The sequence below is a fragment of the Myotis lucifugus genome, unplaced genomic scaffold (genome assembly GCF_000147115.1).
Source record: "Myotis lucifugus unplaced genomic scaffold, Myoluc2.0 scaffold_412, whole genome shotgun sequence".
NCBI lineage: Eukaryota > Metazoa > Chordata > Mammalia > Chiroptera > Vespertilionidae > Myotis > Myotis lucifugus.
Window position 1 is genome coordinate 611,019 of NW_005871460.1, and position 19,266 is coordinate 630,284.

Here is a 19,266-nt window from a genome sequence, read left to right on the forward strand (position 1 = left end):
CCCTACTGGGGATGTGCCCGCAACCCAGGTACATGCCCTTGACTGGAACCGAACCTGGGACCCCTCAGTCCACAGGCCGACGCTCCATCCACTGAGCCAAACCGGTTCCAGCCAAAAGCAATCTTTTTTAAAAAATACATTTTATTGATTTTTTACAGAGAGGAAGGGAAAGGGATAGAGATTTAGAAACATCCATTGGAGAGAAACATCCATCAGCTGCCTCCTGCACACTCCATACTGGGTACGTGCCCGCAATCAAGGTACATGCCCTTGACAAGAATCGAACGTATGCCCCTTGAATCCACCAGCCGAGCGTCAATCCACTGAGCAAAACGGGCTAGGGCAGTGGGCGGCAAACTGCAGATTGCGAGGTATATGTGGCTCTTTGGCCCCTTCAGTGTGGCTCTTCCACAAAATACTGGCTTCTGTGCATAGACCATTAAGTTTCAATTGCACTGTACATGCGCACCTGCACGTGGTATTTTGTGGAAGAGCCACTCTCAAGGGGCCAAAGAGCCGCATGTGGCTCGCGAGCAGCAGTTTGCCGACCACTGGGCTAGGATAACAAAAGATATCTTGAGCAAGAAGAAAGCTGGTGGCATCATACTTCCTGACTTCACTTTATTACAAAGAGGAAGCAAGCAAACAGTGTGTTGCTGGAGAAAAACAGACACATATCAACAGAACAGAACAGAAAACAGAAAAAAAAACAAAAAAACTCAGGCACATACTTTTAAGTAATCTTTGACAAAGCTGCAAGCCACAGAAGGGAAAGATGGTTTCTTCAATGAATGGTGCTGGTATAAACGGACATTCACGTGTAAAACAACAAAACTGGACACCACTGATAAAATCTAAGCCAACTGTATGACAGAATTAAATGTCAGCGCTAAAACTTAAAACTCCTCAGGACAATGTAGAGAAAAAGTTCTAGAGGTGTGTTTTGAACAGGATTTTCTGAATGTGGCACCAACCACATAGAATAGAAAACAGAAACAGTCCACACTGCCAAAAATAAAGAAAATAGATTCTTCACTGAACAACAGCAACAAACAACATGAAATGAAAGGGAATCTAGAGAACAGAAGAAAATACTTGCAAACGATATGAAGGAATCTCTTGGAGATATTGTGGACTTGGCTCTGATCAGCACAATAAAGCGAATATTGCGATATAGACAGAAATTCACACAAAGAGTTGCAGTTCCCCGGGAATAATGAAGGTATGTTAATACTATACTGCAGGCTAATAACAATGCAATGACTCTGCCTCAAAAGCAAAGTCTATATAACTTCATTAACAATATTTAATTGCTAAGCACTAGTACCAAGCATCTGAGCTTGCTAGAAATATGGGGGCACTAGACCTGCTGAAACCAGGGTTGCAAAAAACAAAACATGGATTTTGTAGAAAAGCAGGTGTGGGGAGCCATATCTGCAAAGCACAATTAAGCACATGAAAAAATATGTATTCCTGTATGTCATAAGCAATTAATATATAAAACATATAAGGTATTCCAAAGACTCTTCAACCAAAAGATACAGTTAATAAACAGGATAAGGATTTAGAGGCAATTCTTCAAGAAATACGTACAAATGACCAACAAGAATATAGAAAATGCTTTCCTCAGTGATCAAGGTAGAATCCCCTAGGCTTCCTGCAACACTACCAACCACAAGTCCTTCCCTGTGAATTTAGTGCAGCGGGGAGTATTGGGACTTCAGGAATTGAAGGGAGCAGTGGAAACAGACCAACCCTCCCCAGGACAGCAACTACCCAGGAAACTGGAAAATCCAGCAGTACCACAGTCTACAGGGGAGGACAGAGCACACCCTGGGGAATGGGGCCTGGGAAATAGAAAAGCCAATTCCAGGTCACTAGTGACAGTGAGGGTCTTACCCAGCGAGGATATAAGTTCAAAGTTCTCCAGCATCACATTCAGGTACAGCTGTCTCTGACCCTCATCAAGGAGGCTCCATTCCTTTCTGGAGAAGTACAGGGCAATGTCCTCAAAGGTCACGCCAACCTGTCAGAATGGAGACAATTGAAACCAGAGCTGCCTTTCTGAGGACCATTAATCCTACTCCTTTATACATCTTCCCCCCTCAACCTCCTCCAGGGCACCGGGTTGGTGTGGACTCCAGACCCTAATGCCACTGCAGGCTGCTCTCTCATCACAGGCCCATTACTCACTGTGATTGCCCTCAGCAGAGCAGCTGGGTTGGGTGGGAAGTTTTAAGGGAGGGGATGAAAGGGAGGGGAGCGGAGATAAGGAATGGGAGGGGAGGGGTGGGGAGGGTAAATAGCAATGGCATTCATGGTCTGGGCAATGCCTGCAGGCCCCAGCCTTCCTGCCAAGCAAAACCACTGCAGTCTCCTAGATCCTGCCTCCAAGACAAAGCCAAGTGTGGGTTTATGCTTCACTTTAAGTCCCCACACCAGGTCCCGGGACCATCAGCTCACACTTCCTCCAGATGTGCTCACCACTGGGTAATGTTCATCCCCTTCCCATGTTCAGACCCCAGGTTCACTCCTTCAGCTCTGCCCCCTTCCTGCTCCAATGCCACTGGATCTCGCTGGACTCACCCATGAACTTGGCATATGGCGTGTAGGGAGCTTGTCTCCCAGCCGAATCCAGGACCACCCCAGGCCCCTGATGGACCCACAGCCGGGAAAGCCCGGAATGAGTCTGTGACGTCCTCCCTGCAGCCTCTGATATTTCCGTCAACACTCACAGCCCACACCCTCAGGGAACTTCAGATGCAAGTCACCCCCGTCCCCTCAGCCCTGCACTTGCTGTGTCCTCAGAAGCCAGAACACTCCTCTCTCCCCTCCGCCTTCCTCACGGTCCCCCACGCGGGACTGAGCTGCAGGACCGGACAGGCGCCCTCCCCAGGCTGTGGTGTCTGTGTGAGGAGGCGGTGAGGGCCTGGGGGACTGAACTCACCTCAGCCCGTCTCCTCAGCGGGGCGCCGCCATTGCCCTCTGTGGGCTGAGCCGGGCGGGAGTAGAAGCCGCTGCGGGAATTGCGGTCCCTGTCCCGGCCCTGGCGTGGGTCCGGGTGGCAACTCCGAGCTTCAATCCCAAGTGTGAGCTGTGAGCACCACTGGAGGCTCCGACCATGGGCTGTGAGGCGGGGAACACCACTCTCCGGCCTTCTCCACGGGAATGTGCGACCAGGAAATCCTAAGCGACTGAGACAGAGGCTTGAAAAGACAAAACCTCGCCACGAGGACTATAATCCCGCCCTTCAGAAGCGGCCAAAGGGAAATGCCTTCTCTGAGCCCCCATTGGCTCTTCCTGGTGGCATTCCATGCGTGGCCTTGTGGGTAATGTAGTTTTCCCGCTCCAAATCCAGGATCCGGTATTTCTGTTGACCAAAGGACTGGATTTAGGGGCAAACAGCCCAGAAAGAACAAGTATACTAAGAGTCCTCTATTGGCTTCAGGGTGCCGGAGTCCATTCATTGTCTTCACTAGCTGAGTTTAAACAGAGACCCCCAAAAGCTAGTAACCTTTGAAGTCCTAGCAAAGGTCAGAACTGCACCACCCAGTTAATTTAGGTAATAATAGCTGAAGCATCCCCACCTTAGTTCCCTTAATTCCCAATAATTATTACGTAAATCCTTGCTGATGGGCTAGTCTGCCTGTTAATGGAGTCACCAGCCTAAGGGCTATGCTATGAGTGCATCCCAGGTCAAAAAAAGCTTGGTGAGACCTAAGCACAGAGAGGAAGTCCTTCGGGACTTGCCCGCCTGGTCCCCCAATATTGCAAAATTATCTCGTGTCTTTTTCTTTCATTTGTTGTGCGGCTCCACTTTCAGATACCGAACCCTACTCCACCAGAATGTGGAGGGAGTGTTAATCGACACAGGGGAGGTGATGTCTGGGGCAAGTTTCTTTTTCAGGCACCTGCGTGGCAGGTTTTGCATATCTTTCTTAAGGACCTGCTCTTTCTGAATGGCAAGGCACTGTTTGTTCATTCATGACTTTTGGCATGTGTCTCCTTCAGCTCATTTGTAGCAGGGGGAGGTGCCTCAAGTCTCTAAATTGATCTAACCTGCCTCCATGGAATCCTTCATACAAAGTTAAAGTCACAAAACAGACACTCATATTTAAGAGCATCTGCTTCTGATGCCACCGGAAGTGTCAGCTCTGCCTGGGCTGCAGTGTGGATAAGATGGCCAAGAGACATGTGAAAAAATGCTCAAAGTGACTTATCATCAGAGAGATGCAAATTAAAGCAACAATTAGTTATCACCTCACCACTGTCAGAATGGCTGCCATCAGCAAATAAACAAAGCACAAGTGCTGGGGAGGATGTGGAAAAAAGGGAACCCAGATCACTGCTGGTGGGAATGCAAACTGCTACAGCCATTATGGAAATCAGTTTGGAGTTTTTGCAAAATATTTAGTATGGAACTGCCATTTGATCCAGTGATTCTACTTCTAGGAATATATCCTAAGAAACCTGAAACAATCAAGTAGACAGTATGCACCCCTGTGTTCATAGAAGCACAATTTACAATAGGAAAGGTCTGGAAACTGCCCAGGTACCCATCAGTAGATGAGTGGATAAAAAACTGGTATATTTACACCATAGAATACTATGCAGCAGTAAAAAAAAAATCTCTTACCCTGTCACACAGTATGGAGGGTCCTGGAGAGCATCAAGCTAGGTGAAATCAGTCAGTCAGAGAAGACAGTATCACTTGATTGCACTCACATTTGGAATATAATGAACAAAAAACTGATGGAGTGGATTCAGAGACATGGAAGCATGGAAATTACTGCAGAATCTCAGAAGAAAAGTTGGGGTAGGTAAAAAGAAACTTCCTCAGGTAAGGATTAAAAACATGCACACACACAATGAAAACAAATTCACCTGAGCCTTGAGCATTTTCTCTGTTGTCTGAAAGCAAGAGGAAAGCTCTAGCTTGCTGGGTTCTGGGTCTGCTCTACATTTGTGTTTATAAGTCTGTCTTCCGTCACTTGAGTCCCTGGAAATGCTGATACCCCTTCATGTAACGTTCTCCTGCTTCACATGAGTCAATTTCCATTGGTGTTGTTGTAAGAAAATGTCCAAACCTGTGGAGACTTTTTCTAAGTTTCTTTGACCCAAGTTGGCAATATCTGCCAGGAAGCAAAATAACAATAGGTTATATAATGCTCAGAAGACCGGCAGTTTTGCACCTTTTTTATACATTAGATTCAAAGGAAAAGACATAAGGGAGTTACATGAAATTCACTGGTGATAAATTAGAGTGGGGGGAATGAGGAGGGAAATCTCTAGGATTAAATAAGAAGTAAAAAAACAATTTTAAATGTTCTCCAACAGTTAACACTTAATATTTGACACAACAACAATAATAATTGCGGACCTGAGGTCTTCTGTGTTTGGAGATTGTGCCCTTAGAAGTCTGTAAAAAAGGAAATTTCCCTGAAAATCCAAAGATATGTGTTCTAGATGCAAAAAGACAATAGACACACTCAATAAGCTAAAGATTGACCTTTGCGAAGAAACAGAACAAAACCAAAAAAACAAAAAAACAACAAAAAAAACAAGGCTAGGGGATATCTACCCCTGTGACTTACTTTTACTTAAAAAGTTTTAGCCAAAACCGTTTTGGCTCAGTGGATAGAGCGTCGGCCTGCGGACTGAAGGGTCCCAGGTTCGATTCCGGTCAAGGGCATGTACCTGGGTTGCAGGCACATCCCCAGTAGGAGATGTGCAGGAGGCGGCTGATCAATGTTTCTCTCTCATCGATGTTTCTAACTGTCTATATTTCTCCCGTCCTCTCTGTAAAAAATCAATAAAATATATTTAAAAAAAAAAAGTTTTAACTTAAATCCATCATAGGTGGTTACTTTTGGCCTGAGTTTGTAGGATTTACCATGTGAATGGTAAAGCTACCTGAGCTTGCTATATTTACTATACCATCATTTTTGTCCATATTGTGGTGTTAAAACCTATGGGATCAGAAGAGAAATCACAGAGTGGTATATTTCCTTTGGGACCCATTGCTGACATCCTCCTGAACATAATGCCCCCAGTTCTGCTGGTGACCCTTTATTTGGTCTCCTAGAAGTACTCACTCTTCAGGTCAATAAAGCCTTAGGTTCTAAAAGTAGTCAAGGTATTTGTAAAGACAAGAAGAAGGTATTTCTGGGTTTTTTTTCTGTGACCTTCTATAATTTATGAGAAGCACTTGCTAATTAAACCCCCAAATTACCGTCTCCTCCAATTCAAAGAACTCCTCTGTTCAAACTGCAGAACAAGATAAGCTACTTTTCAGGCTAAATCCTTACATACCCCTCCTTCCCGCTGTTTGTTGTTACACATCAAGGATAACTCACACCAAGGAGTCTCTAATTAGTAGAAAGTTTCCTCCCCTTCACCCCTTCAAACAAACCTCTTTTGAACTCTTCATAACTTTTTCTCTGGTCATATTTTATAGGCTGGGAAAGAAACTGATAAGACACCTCCCTAGAACATCTGCCAGACCGTCTCCGGGAAAACAAACAAACTGTAACTTTTAAGGACAGCCCCTCTTACCTACACAACTTCAGCTCAGCCCAAGGCCCCTCCATTCTTTGTCCCTTAGTAACAGGCACTGCTGAAAAGCAGAAGCCACCATTTCTTCCCTGCCCTGAATTGACTAGCAATACAGTGGGGCCTTGACTTACGAGTGTCCCGACTAACGAGTTTTTCGAGATATGAGCCGGCTATTAGATGACTTTTTGAGTTGCGAGCTAAATTCGGATTATGAGCCAGCTTCAGATACCCCACCGCTAGTTGGCGCAGCGAACTTCACAGTGATTTGACATAGGAGTAATTTGAGTTACGAACTCCCTCACGGAATGAATTAAATTCGTAAGTCAAGGCCCCACTGTACTTGGCCTTTTCCTCTCTTGGAAAGTAAATAAACTTCCTCTCTGCATTGCTTTTAGTTGTGAATTCTTTCACAGGCTGTATCACCGCCCAAAACTTAACAGGATTCCTTTATTTTGTGGAGTTACGGGAGTGATTGTGAAAGAAGATGAGAGAAATGACATTGTTGAGGCAAAATAATTTTCCCTTCTTTTGTAGGTTCTTTGGTTAGTCTACAAGTTAAATGGATAGCCTCAGCTGATTTGGCTTAGTGGATAGAGTGTCTGCCTATGGACTGAAGGGTTCCTGGTTCAATTCCAGTTAGGGGCACATGCCCGGGTTGCGGGCTTGATCCCCAGTGTGGGGCACACAGGAGGTAGCCCAGAAATGATTCTCTGCCATCATTGATGTTTCTGTCTATCTCTCACTCTCCCTTCCTCTCTGAGATCAATGGAAATATATTCTTTTTAAAAATATATATATATATTTTATTGATTTTTTACAGAGAGGAAGGGAGAGGGATAAAGAGTTAGAAACATTGATGAGAGAGAAACATCGATCAGCTGCCTCCTGCACATCTCCTACTGGGGATGTGCCCGCAACCCAGGTACATGCCCTTGACCAGAATCGAACCTGGGACCTTTCAGTCCCCAGGCTGATGCTCAATTAACTGAGCCAAAGTGGTTAGGGCAGAAATATATTCTTTTAAAAATAAAATACATTAAAAATTAAATGGATATAACACAGATTAAGAGGGGAAAACAATCAAAAACTTATTAACATGTATACCTACTGTATACATCTAGCATGTCAAAGGTGGGGCCCCGAGGCTCCAGGGGGCCCAGAACGAATATTCATTAATGATCACTCATTTATATCAGCCCTTTGTATTCAACCTATCGAAATAAACCTACATTTCTTTTTTTAAAAATATATTTTATTGACTTTTTTACAGCGAGAAAGGGAGAGGGATAGAGTTAGAAACATCGATGAGAGAGAAACATCGATCAGCTGCCTCCTGCACACTCCCTACTGGGGATGTGCCCGCAACCAAGGTACATTCCCTTGACTGGAATCGAACCTGGGACCCATGAGTCCGCAGCCTGACACTCTATCCACTGAGCCAAACCGGTTAGGTAAACCTACATTTCTATGAAAATTCAAGTTTTGGTTTTTTTTGCAGCTCACATAAACTTAAACCTTATTTATATGGCTCATGTTAGCCTTTGAGCTTGACATGATTAGTATATGGAAATGATTCAAAAAAGAGTAACAGGCTGAAATGGCAAACAGCATCATCTGAAAAACCAACTTAACCTACAGTCAAAAAATGTGTGTGGAGAGTCAGTCAGCGTAGATTGTCAGGAAAAGCACAGTAAGGACCTCCGTTGTGGCCCAGGGTGCTGTGCACTGTGGTGAGGGCTTGTACTCAAAAGGACTCTGTTCCAATCCAAGGACCAATGGTGCAAACACAGGAGACTGGGAAAGAGGACGGGAGTCCACAACATGACCGGGCTGAAGGGAAAGCATGTTGAGAGCCAGTGTCTCAGCCAGTAGGGATATATAGCACAGAATCACATGGCAGTGGGTCCTATGCAGGAATAAGACGTGAGCACCCCTCCACTGAGACCAGGGTCATGTAGGACTCCAGCATCACTTCCGAATATTAGGTCACAAAATTCATGTTAAATCGTATCCTATCCTGAAGGGTGAGTGTCAGTGTCACACATGAAGGGTCAAACTGAAGCATGAAATTCACCCCAGTAAATAGAATGGCAGCATGACACCCAACTTGTGGGCACAAGTGCAGAGACCAGCCCTCATTACCGAGGTCTCCTGAGGGTCATAGTTTGTGCTGGGATCAGAGGGAAGGTAGACAAACAGCAGCTCACTCTGAAAGAAGGTTCCCCTGCAGAAACCACTGCACTGAGAAATGATGGTGTCCCCTGCACACAGGGAGGCCAGGGGCAAGTGGTCTGAGGTGTACAGGGAATGGGAGGAAAAGCATAACTGCAGCCATGGAAACAGGAGCTGCAGCTGAGCCACCCTGGGCCTCAGACTGTACCTGCTCCAGTGAGGGCTGCACATCTGAGGTACGGACTGTGTCTGACTCTGGAGAAAATAATAGATAAAATCCAGTCCCTTGAACCTGACACTCGTCTGTGGTGTAAACTGGGGGAGCTGACTTCATTTCTCTGACACTGAACTTTTTCAGCAATTTGATATGGGCCGCACCACAATGAGTCCTGAGTGCCCACAGCACCTGCCTCCCTGCAGCAGAGTCAGCGGCTTCTTATAGGTCCCATTTCTCACTAAAATGCACCCGAAGACAAAGGTACTTGTGGGCATCGGAGGAGTGAGAAGCGCCTGCCTGCGAATGTCTCTGCAGGGAGTGGCTGAAGTTGCTGGAGCCAAGGCAGGCTGCAGGCACAGGTGCATTACACAAGTGGACACCTTTCCACTGGACCTTCTCCAATAGCTCCGGCATGGGGACATACCTCATACTTGTTTTTCACAGGAGGAATCTGACTTACACCAGCAGAAGGGGTTATGTCATTGTAAGTCCCAGTGATAATAGAGAACCTGAAATTCAAATCTAGGATGCCTGATACAGGGCATAGGGAATCTGCTCACTGCCCATTTCCCACTGCATTGGCTTTTGGCCTCTAAAACAGGTACCCACCCAGATGTCCTCTGGCCTTCTTGAGAGAACTGTTCCAACACAAGAATCTCCATGACAGGAGACAGGGAAAATGCAGCAGACTACAAAGCAAGGGCTTAGTGCAGGATCAAATGACTGGTGTTCTGAAAGCAATGGAGAATGTTTGTAGTACAGGTTAAAATTAAAAATGTTCATTGCACAGGGCCTAGCATTGAAAAAGTAATGACTCACCCAGCTGGTATGGGTCAGTGCTTGAGCTTCAACCCGTGCACAAACAGTTCCTTGGTTAGATTCCCAGTCAGAGGACATGCCTGGATTGCAGGCTCCATCTCCAGTAGGGTATGGAGGAAGCACTGATTAATGATTCCCTCTCATCATTGATGTTTCTTTTCTTTTTTAAGGTAAGGGACTCAATTTTCTTTAATGTTTTATTGATTTCACAGAGGAAAGAGTCAGAAAGATAGAAACATCAATGATGAATCAGTGATAAGCTGCCTCCTGCAAGCCCCACCTGGGGATTTAGCAGGGGCCCATACATGTGCCCAGAGTGGCAATGGAACTGTTTCTTCCTGGTTCATAGGATCGACTGAGCCCCCTCGCCTAGCTATCATTGTTTGTCTTTCTCTCTCTCCACCTCCCTTGGTTTATGAAATCAATAAAACTATTTTTAAAATCAATTAAATATATTTATTAATTTAGTAAAATAAATTAAAATATTTTTAAATATATATATTTTTTATGATCAGATTATTTTTTATTTTTATTTTTTTAAATTGTTTTATTGCTTAAAGTATTACATATGTCCCCTTTTTTCCCCGCCCTTGACAATCCCTTGGACTCCCCTACACCCTATTGTCTTATGTCCATTGGTTATGCTTATATGCATGCATGCAAGTCCTTCAGTTGATCTCTTACCCCGCCCCTCTCTCCCCACCAACCCCCCCGACCCTCCCTGGCCTTTAAATATATTTTCATTGATTTCAGAGAGGAAGGGAGAGGTAGAGAGAAACAACAATGAGAGAGAACGACTGATTGCCTGCCTCCTGAAGGCCCCACACTGGAGATTGAGCCTGCAACCTGGGCACCTGCCCTTGACAAGGAGCTCACCCTGGTCCTTTCAGTCCGAAGGCTGATACTCTATTCACTCAGCCAAACCAGCTAGGGCAATTAAAATATTTTTTTCTTACAGAAAAAATATTAAAACATATTATCCCAATACAAAAAATGTTTATTTTTTAAAGTAAAAATGCACAAAATGAGTGAAATGCCAACATCCATCTTTGTTTTTCCACTGTCCTATTGGTTTTTTTTTTTTAAATATATTTTATTGATTTTTTACATAGAGGAAGGGAGAGAGATAGAGAGTTAGAAACATCGATGAGAGAGAAACATCGATCAGCTTCCTCCTGCACATCTCCTACTGGGGATGTGCCCACAACCCAGGTACATGCCCTTGACCGGAATCGAACCTGGGACCCTTCAGTCCGCAGGCTGACGCTCTATCCACTGAGCCAAACCGGTTTCGGCCACTGTCCTATTGTTAAAGAAAATTGCCAAAACTCACAGCACATTAGGCAGAACATACGGTAAGATGTTTTAACAAAGATACAGACTCAGCAAATACACTTCTGAGAAAAGGCTCACCGTAAATTCCTAGAAAAAGTACAATCAAAGAGTGAGGTAACATGAGAAACTTACAAAATAAAATGTTTAAATAAATAATGATTGACCAAACAAAATATTCTCTAGGATGTGACGAATGTGAATCCCTCACACACCACTGGAAAAATGCAAAAAAGTACAATCAGTTAAGATTTATTTTATTTATTTTTTAAAAACAATCTTTATTACTTATTAGCATACCATAGAGCTCAGCTATTGGTTGAGTCACTCTATTCTTAGTGAGACATGCTCATAGACCAGCTGTGGGCAAACTACCGCCCTCGGGCCAGATCCGGCCCATTTGAAATGAATAAAACTATTGAAAAAAAAGACCATACCCTTTTATGTAATGATGTTTACTTTGAATTTATATAAGTTCACACAAACACTCCATCCATCTTTCTTTTTCTTTTGTACTCTTATTTTTTATTAAATTGTTATTTCAATCTTTAATTTCTCCATCTTTCTTTTGATGCCAGCGCAAAAATGGCTCTGATGAGAACTTCTGAGACACTACAGGAGCCACAAAACATCTTGATTATAATCAATGACAATGACGGCTCCACAGAAGATACACATCCCTGGAGTCCCTCAGATCTGTGCACAAACAGCTCTTGTGGTCTTTTCCTCAAAACAATTCCTGGATGCACAGTTAGGTGAGGACTATCCCATCTAAAGAGGTGCAGTCTCATCCAACCACAATTAGGTCAGTGTTGCTGTAGTGAAAGGGTTTTCCTTGAATGCCACTGTCCTCAAACCAGTGACCATCACCGGTGATATGGTAGGCATTAGGGCACAGGGCCCCCTGCAAGACCTGGGCAAGAGATTCACCTCACACGTACTGGCATCGCTTGCAAACAGGAAAAAAAATTCATGCTCCCAGACATACTTGAGGTTGTCCTAGCTACACTCTCTTTGGAGTGATCTCCGTGTCTCAACGCACCCATCTTCACATGAGAAGTAGAGTGTCCCAGTGATTCCTAGGAAAATATGGGCAGCAATGTAAATTTGCAAAAAACTGATGAGCTAATTTCTGAACCATACGGTTCCCCCAAGGGAAAAATGTTTGAGACCCCATAAAAGTGTTTCACCTCAACATGCTTGGAAAGCCCTGATCTCCTTATAAACTAACCGATACAGTAAATAGAACACCCCAGATTAAAGAAGTCTTAAGAAAAAGCCTTCATTATTTTAAAACCAAAGAGACATGAGACTGGCATTTCTTCCATTGATAACTTAGGCACGCAATAAATTCATCATTAGCATCTACGGAGAGTGTGTCCCTGAAAATGGCAGGCCCTCTGTAACATTATGTTTACTGGGGCCAACAGTAATGAGTCCTATGTGGCAACACAAGACAGGGAAACAAGTAAGAACCAAGGGCTCAGGTATTCCTCCTTTTTGTTGACAAATCTGACAACAGACATAGCTTCCCTGCCACAGGAGGATGGTGACTGATGCCATCTGTAGAGACCTTATAGGTGGTTCAGGTGAAATACCTTCAGCAACAGAAATGTGCAGTGACATAGATCTGGCAGGACATCTCTGTATGTTAGAACGTACAACATAATTACATAGTGTTCCAACATAAAAACACACACATAGAACAGCAAAAACACTTATGGGAACTTTACAAAAGATAGGTGATTAAATGTATAGGATATAATTCAGAAAAATGAGGATTAACAAATTTTCTTGTACTATTGTTAAGTTCTAACTAAGAAAATACATTTCCTACTCATCTAAGAAATTTCTCACATTTGTACTCTAGTGGAGAGCAAATTTAGAAATTTGGCTGAGAGATACCTCATATTAATTGCACTCATAAGGGCTTTCTCCATTGTGAACTCTCTGATGATATTGGAGACCACTGATACCTTTAAAACATTTCCCACATTCACTGCATTTATAAGGCTTTTCTTCCGTATGAACTCTCTGATGATAACGAAGTTTACTGCTCCGTGCAAAAGATTTTCCACATTTACTGCATTTATAAGGCTTTTCTCCAGTGTGAATACGCTGATGACAATGAAGGTTTCTAGTAGTGGTAAAAGATTTTCCACATTCACTGCATTGATAAGGCTTTTCTCCAGAGTGAACTCTCTGATGATATTGGAGACTACTGCTATGTGTGAAAGATTTTCCACATTCACTGCATTGATAAGGCTTTTCTCCGGAGTGAACTCTCTGATGATATTGGAGACTACTGCTATGTGTAAAAGATTTTCCACATTCACTACATTTATAAGGCTTTTCTTCAGTGTGAACTCTCTGATGACTACGAAGATAGGTGTTCGTGGTAAAAGATTTTCTACATTCACTGCATTGATAAAGGCCTCTTTTCCAGTGTGCAACTCTCTGATGACAATGAAGATTAGTCCTAGTGTTGTAAGCTTTCCCACATTCACTGCATTTATAAGGCTTTTCTCCTGTATGAACTCTCTGATGATAATGAAGGGCAGTGCTCCGTGCAAAAGATTTCCCACATTCACTGCATTTATAAGGCTTTTCTCCAGAGTGAACTCTCTGATGACGACGAAGAGAATCACTCCGTGTAAAGGATTTCCCACATTCACTGCATTTATAAGGCTATTCTCCTGTGTGAACTCTCTGATGAAAATGAAGGGTAATGCTCTGGGTAAAAGATTTTCCACATTCACTGCATTTATAAGGCTTTTCTCCTGTATGAACTCTCTGATGACAACGAAGGCTATATTTCAGGGTAAAAGATTTCCCACATTCATTGCATTTATAAAGCTTTTCTCCTATATGAACTCTCTGATGCTCACGAAGGGCAGTGCTTTGTGCAAAAGATTTTCCACATTCACTGCATTTATAAGGCTTTTCTCCTGTATGAACTCTCTGATGACAATGAAGGGTATGGCTCCGTGCAAAAGATTTCCCACATTCACTGCATTTATAAGGCTTTTCTCCTGTATGAACTCTCTGATGATAACGAAGGCCAGTGCTCTGTGCAAAAGTTTTCCCACAGTCACTGCATTCATAAGGCTTTTCTCCAGTGTGACCTCTCTGTTGATCATGAAAGCTAGAAAATTTGGTGAAATATTTTCCACATTCAGAGGACCCAAAACACCCACTTCCAAGTTGGACACCTTTTTCCTGAATAAATGTGTGGGTGCAACTAATGTCTCTCTTACATTCTTTTTTACTGTAATATTTTTTTCTCCTTTGAAACATCATCCCACACGTGGAAATTGCAGTTGGACTGTCCCTGGTCTGAATAGCCTTTAGGTGGAGATGTCCTGACCCGGTAAGAACACCCTGCCCAACCTCCCCGCATGTGAAATGATTCTGGGACACACTGAAATTGCAGCTGTTTGCAAGTGAGATCCTGTCCACACCTCTAATGAAAGTCTTCTCTGTCTCATGCTGCTGTTGAAATTTTGCACAGAAATAAAATCGTTTATCACATGACCCACACCTCAATAGTATCTGTCTGTGTTGTGTTCCCTGCAGCTCCATCACGTGGAAAATGTTTCCCAAGACTAGCCCACAACTCTCACAGGGGTGGCTCTTGCGGGATGACAAGCCTAACTTGGGATTCCTTGCCTGTGACACTCTTACTGTAACCTTCTGTTCAGTTGTTGCCTCCATAATTTCTGCTCCACAGCAGCAACCTGTTCAAAAGGAAACATAGGTAAAGTGCATGTTGACCTGATCAAAACATAATATCTTCACCACAATTGTTTATGTCTCAACTGGACATGATTCCATACAATGATTTTCAAGATAAGTAAGTTAGCTACTCAGGAAATGGCTGTTACATATAACATGGCCCAAAAGGTCACTGGATGATCAAAATCTCACCAAGGGAGAACAGAAGCATAGGCTGGCACAAAAAGAAGAGAGGCTGTGTCTGCTCGTTACTACTCCACAAATGGCTTCCTTTAGGACCTTTCATGCTGGCGATATGAGTCTGTGTAAAATAATTTCAATGTGCTCAAACCCATAAAATATCAATCATAGGAAAGTATGTGATGTTCAGCGTAAATAGAATACGTGTGTACTCTAAAGCTGTACAGGCATGCCACAACACTGGAGTGCAGTAAAGCCGAGATGTGTGACAGAGGTAGAGGTGCAAAGTTTAGAGAAGTTCAGGTTATCCATGGGCTGGGAATCCAAGTAGAATGATCACTATTAAAACTGAGTCATAGGCAAAGTTTCGACCTTAAGCAAGAAGAAGAATTGGGTGAGAAGTGGGCAATGGTAACAAAACATTTTTGTTGTTGAACAAAATGGCTTCCTAGTTATGAACGTAAAAGAGCCCAGGCATGAAAACCGCCCTCAGAGTCCTTCTCCAAGGCAAGACTGCCTCTGGGTCTACCCTTTCATTGATAAAGTCATCTTTCTCCTGTTACGCACAAAAGATTTTGCCTCTTAAATACAAGTTGAGCCACAGCATGAGATAAATGATGCAAATCTTAAAAGAAAAACTAAAATGAGGTATGGTCAGCACTGTGGTAGAACAACAAACCACAAATGAGATCACAGGCAAAAGACCTATGTGAGTGACATCAGCAAGATGGCAGAATCAGAGACAGAGAATCTTTCCCCATCCCAGAGTAAGTAGACAGCTATCCATGAGAAAAAATCCCACAGGAAATGGGAATAAGAGTACCATGAAGACAAACAGTAATACAGAATACCAAATAAGGACAACTGCATAGAAAGGATGACAGGAAACTGGGTGAGCAAACACATTTGAAGATATCTAAGTTCAAAAAAGGGTTAATAACTAACTAACTAAATAACTAAGGAAATAAATAAATAAAGGAATGAAGGGTCAGTCCTAGCTGGTTTGCTCAGTGGATAGAGTGTCAGCGTGCGGACTGAAAGGTCCAAGGTTCTATTCCACTCAAGGGCACATGCCCAGTTTGTTGTGGGTTCAGTCCCTGTAGGGGGCATGCAGGAGGGAGCTGATCAGTGACACTTTGTCATCATTAATGTTTCTCTCTCTCTCTCGCCCCCTTTCCTCCCAGAAATTAATAAAAATGTATTATTTTTAAAAAGAGGGTCAGCCCTAGCCAGTTGGGCTCAGTGGATAGAGCATCGGCTTGTGAAATGAAGGGTTCAAGGTTCGATTCAGGTCAAGGGCATGTACCTTGGTTGCGGGCACATCCCCAGGAGGGAATGTTCAGGAGGCAGCTGATCGATGTTTCTCTCTTATCGATGATTCTAACTCTCTATCCCTCTCCCTTGCTCTCTGTAAAAGATCAATAAAATATATTTTTTAAAAAAAGAAAACAAACTATTGAGGACTTGGAATGCCATTCCAGAAAATTTTTTCTGTTTATAAAACTTTGCAACAGCGTTACTCTCCATGTTTTCATCCACATACGCTTGTGAATCTTTGTTCTCAGTGATGAATTTTGTTAAGTCTCGTAATAGGAGTAGCCTGACGGATGAAAGTAGTAGCTCGTGCATATCTCTGAAGGTCACGAAATATAAACCTGATGTAAAATCTCCATCATCAGTGATGCAGCAGCAAAAGTCCCACAGATAATATCAAACGGAGTCATAAAGTTTTCTGTCGGACTATCAGTGTACATGTATACATTAAAAAATAAACGTATTTTTTCATCATCATATACTGTGTTTTTGGTGCTCAAATGAATTTTATTATTACTTCAAGATTCTTCACCTACGTACACCTTAAGAGATATCAAGTAGGTGTAACATGTTCTCAAAAAATTAGGGTTGGCATGCAGAAGAATTTTGAGTCAGAGATTTTGCTGGTTTTGCCAAGCACTCACAAAAAGATTGCCCACCCGTGAACTAGGAGATCACAATTGGATTCTTTGTTAGGGCACCTGCACTGGTTGCGAGCTCAGTCACCAGTGGAGGGTTGTGCAGGAGGCAGCTGATCAATGACTCTCTCATCATTGATGTTTTTATCTCTCTCTCCTCTTCCTCTAGAAAATAAAAAATACATATATTTGCACATCAAATCGATGTACATAGTCTCATGTGGTCCTTCCGTAAAATCTAGAACTCCAGGGATTGCTTCTTTTCTTTTGGCCTATCCTGAGTAACTGCAGTGCTTTCTTAGGGAAATGACAGGGCAAAGCTATTTTTCTTTTGGCTTTGGGCTGTATTGGTGCACTAAATCTTTATTCTAAAGAAATAAATGGAAACTTTCCTCTAATTTTTTTAAATGAAAATTTTCATTTACACCTATATTAAAATATTAATGAGAAAAATAAAATAATAATAATAATAATTTAAAGAATAAATAAATATACCTAGCCACTGTGCTTCACTGATGATAGTACTGCCTTGTAAACTTGAGGGGTAAGGTTTTATTCCTAGTCAAAGGTAGATACCTGGGTTGCAGGTCCGATCCCCACTCACAGTAGAGGCAACATGTGGGAGGCAGCCAATCGATATTTCTCTTTCTCTCTCTCTGTCTCCCACTCTCTCTATCTAAAAAAACAATCAGTGGAAAAAATATCCTCACTATTCGGGTGAAGATAAAAGAAGAATAATGAATTAAAATCAGAAAAGTTACAGGATGCAAAATACACATGCGACCATTAGTTCCATTTCGACAACCTAACAATAAATTCTTTGATGGCAAAATGAAGAATGTAGTCAAATTTACTAAAGAATCAAAAACAGCCCTAATCGGTTTGGCTCAGTGGATAGAGCGTCGGTCTGCAGACTAATTGTCCCAGGTTCAATTCCGGTCAAGAGCATGTACCTTGGTTGTGGGCACATCCCCAGTAGGGGGTGTGCAAGAGGCAGGTGATTGATGTTTCTCTCTCATCAATGTTTCTTTTTTTTTTCTTTTAAAAGATATTTTATTGATTTTTTACAGAGAGGAAGGGAGAGGAATAGAGAGTTAGAAACATCGATGAGAGAGAAAAATCGATCAGCTGCCTTCTGCACACTCCCTAATGGGGATGTGCCCACAACCAAGGTACATGCCCTTGACTGGAATCGAACCTGGGACCCTTGAGTCCGCAGGCTGATGCTCAATCGACTGAGCCAAACCGGTTAGGGCTCTCATCAATGCTTCTAACTCTCTATCCCTCTCCCTTCCTCTCTGTAAAAGATCAATAAAATATTTTTTTTTAAAATAAAAAATAAATAAAAAAGAATCAAAAACAATAAAACCCAAGGGAATAAATTCAACCAAAATGTGAAACACCTGTACAGGGACTACTATAATACAGTGATGAAAGGAATGAAAGAAAACCCAAATCAGTTGAATGACAACCTGTGTTCATGGATCAGAAAATGAAATATGGTGAAGATAGCTATAGTACACAAGGCAAACTACAGATTAAATGCAATCCCAATAAGTCCAATGGTATTTTACAAAGAAATGAACAGAAAATCTGGAAATGGTACCAAAAGACCTCCATTAACAAAAGCAATCTTTTTAAAAAAATACATTTTATTGATTTTTTACACAGAGGAAGGGAAAGGGATAGAGAGTTAGAAACATCCATAGGAGAGAAACATCCATCAGCTGCCTCCTGCACACTCCATACTGGGTATGTACCCGCAATCAAGGTACATGCCCTTGACAAGAATCGAACCTATGCCCCTTGAATCCACCAGCTGAGCCTCAATCCACTGAGCAAAACGGGCTAGGGCAGTGGTCGGCAAACTGCGGCTCGCGAGCCACATCCGGCTCTTTGGCCCCTTGAATGTGGCTCTTCCACAAAATACTGGCTTCTGTGCATGGACCATGACGTTTCAATTGCACTGTACATGCGCATCTGCAGGTGGTATTTTGAGAAGAGCCACTCTCAAGGGGCCAAAGAGCCGGATGTGGCTCTCCAGCAGCAGTTTGCCGACCACTGGGCTAGGATAACAAAAGGTATCTTGAGCAAGAAGAAAGCTGGTGGCATCACACTTCCTGACTTCCCTTTATTACAAAGAGGAAGCAAGCAAACAGTGTGTTGCTGGAGAAACACAGACACATATATAAACAGAACAGAACAGTAAACAGAGAAATAAACCCAGGCACATTTAAGTAATCTTTGACAAAGCAGTAGCCACAGAAAAAGGGAAAGATAGTTTCATCAATGAATGGTGCTGGT

At 42.8% G+C, this 19,266-nt stretch overlaps 2 protein-coding genes across 2 annotated transcripts in view; both read right to left on the reverse strand.

The window, feature by feature from the left end:
• LOC106694406 (zinc finger protein 883-like) overlaps positions 1 to 19,266 on the reverse strand; it is a 120,899-nt gene that overhangs the window by 10,170 nt on the left and 91,463 nt on the right. The window lies entirely within an intron of this gene.
• LOC106699464 (zinc finger protein 420-like) overlaps positions 12,727 to 19,266 on the reverse strand; it is a 31,568-nt gene continuing 25,028 nt past the window's right edge. Inside the window, 2 exon segments of the mRNA XM_023743770.1 lie at positions 12,727 to 13,465; positions 13,550 to 14,136. Coding sequence (XP_023599538.1) covers positions 13,007 to 13,465; positions 13,550 to 14,136 — 1,046 coding nt within the window. The 3' untranslated portion in view covers positions 12,727 to 13,006.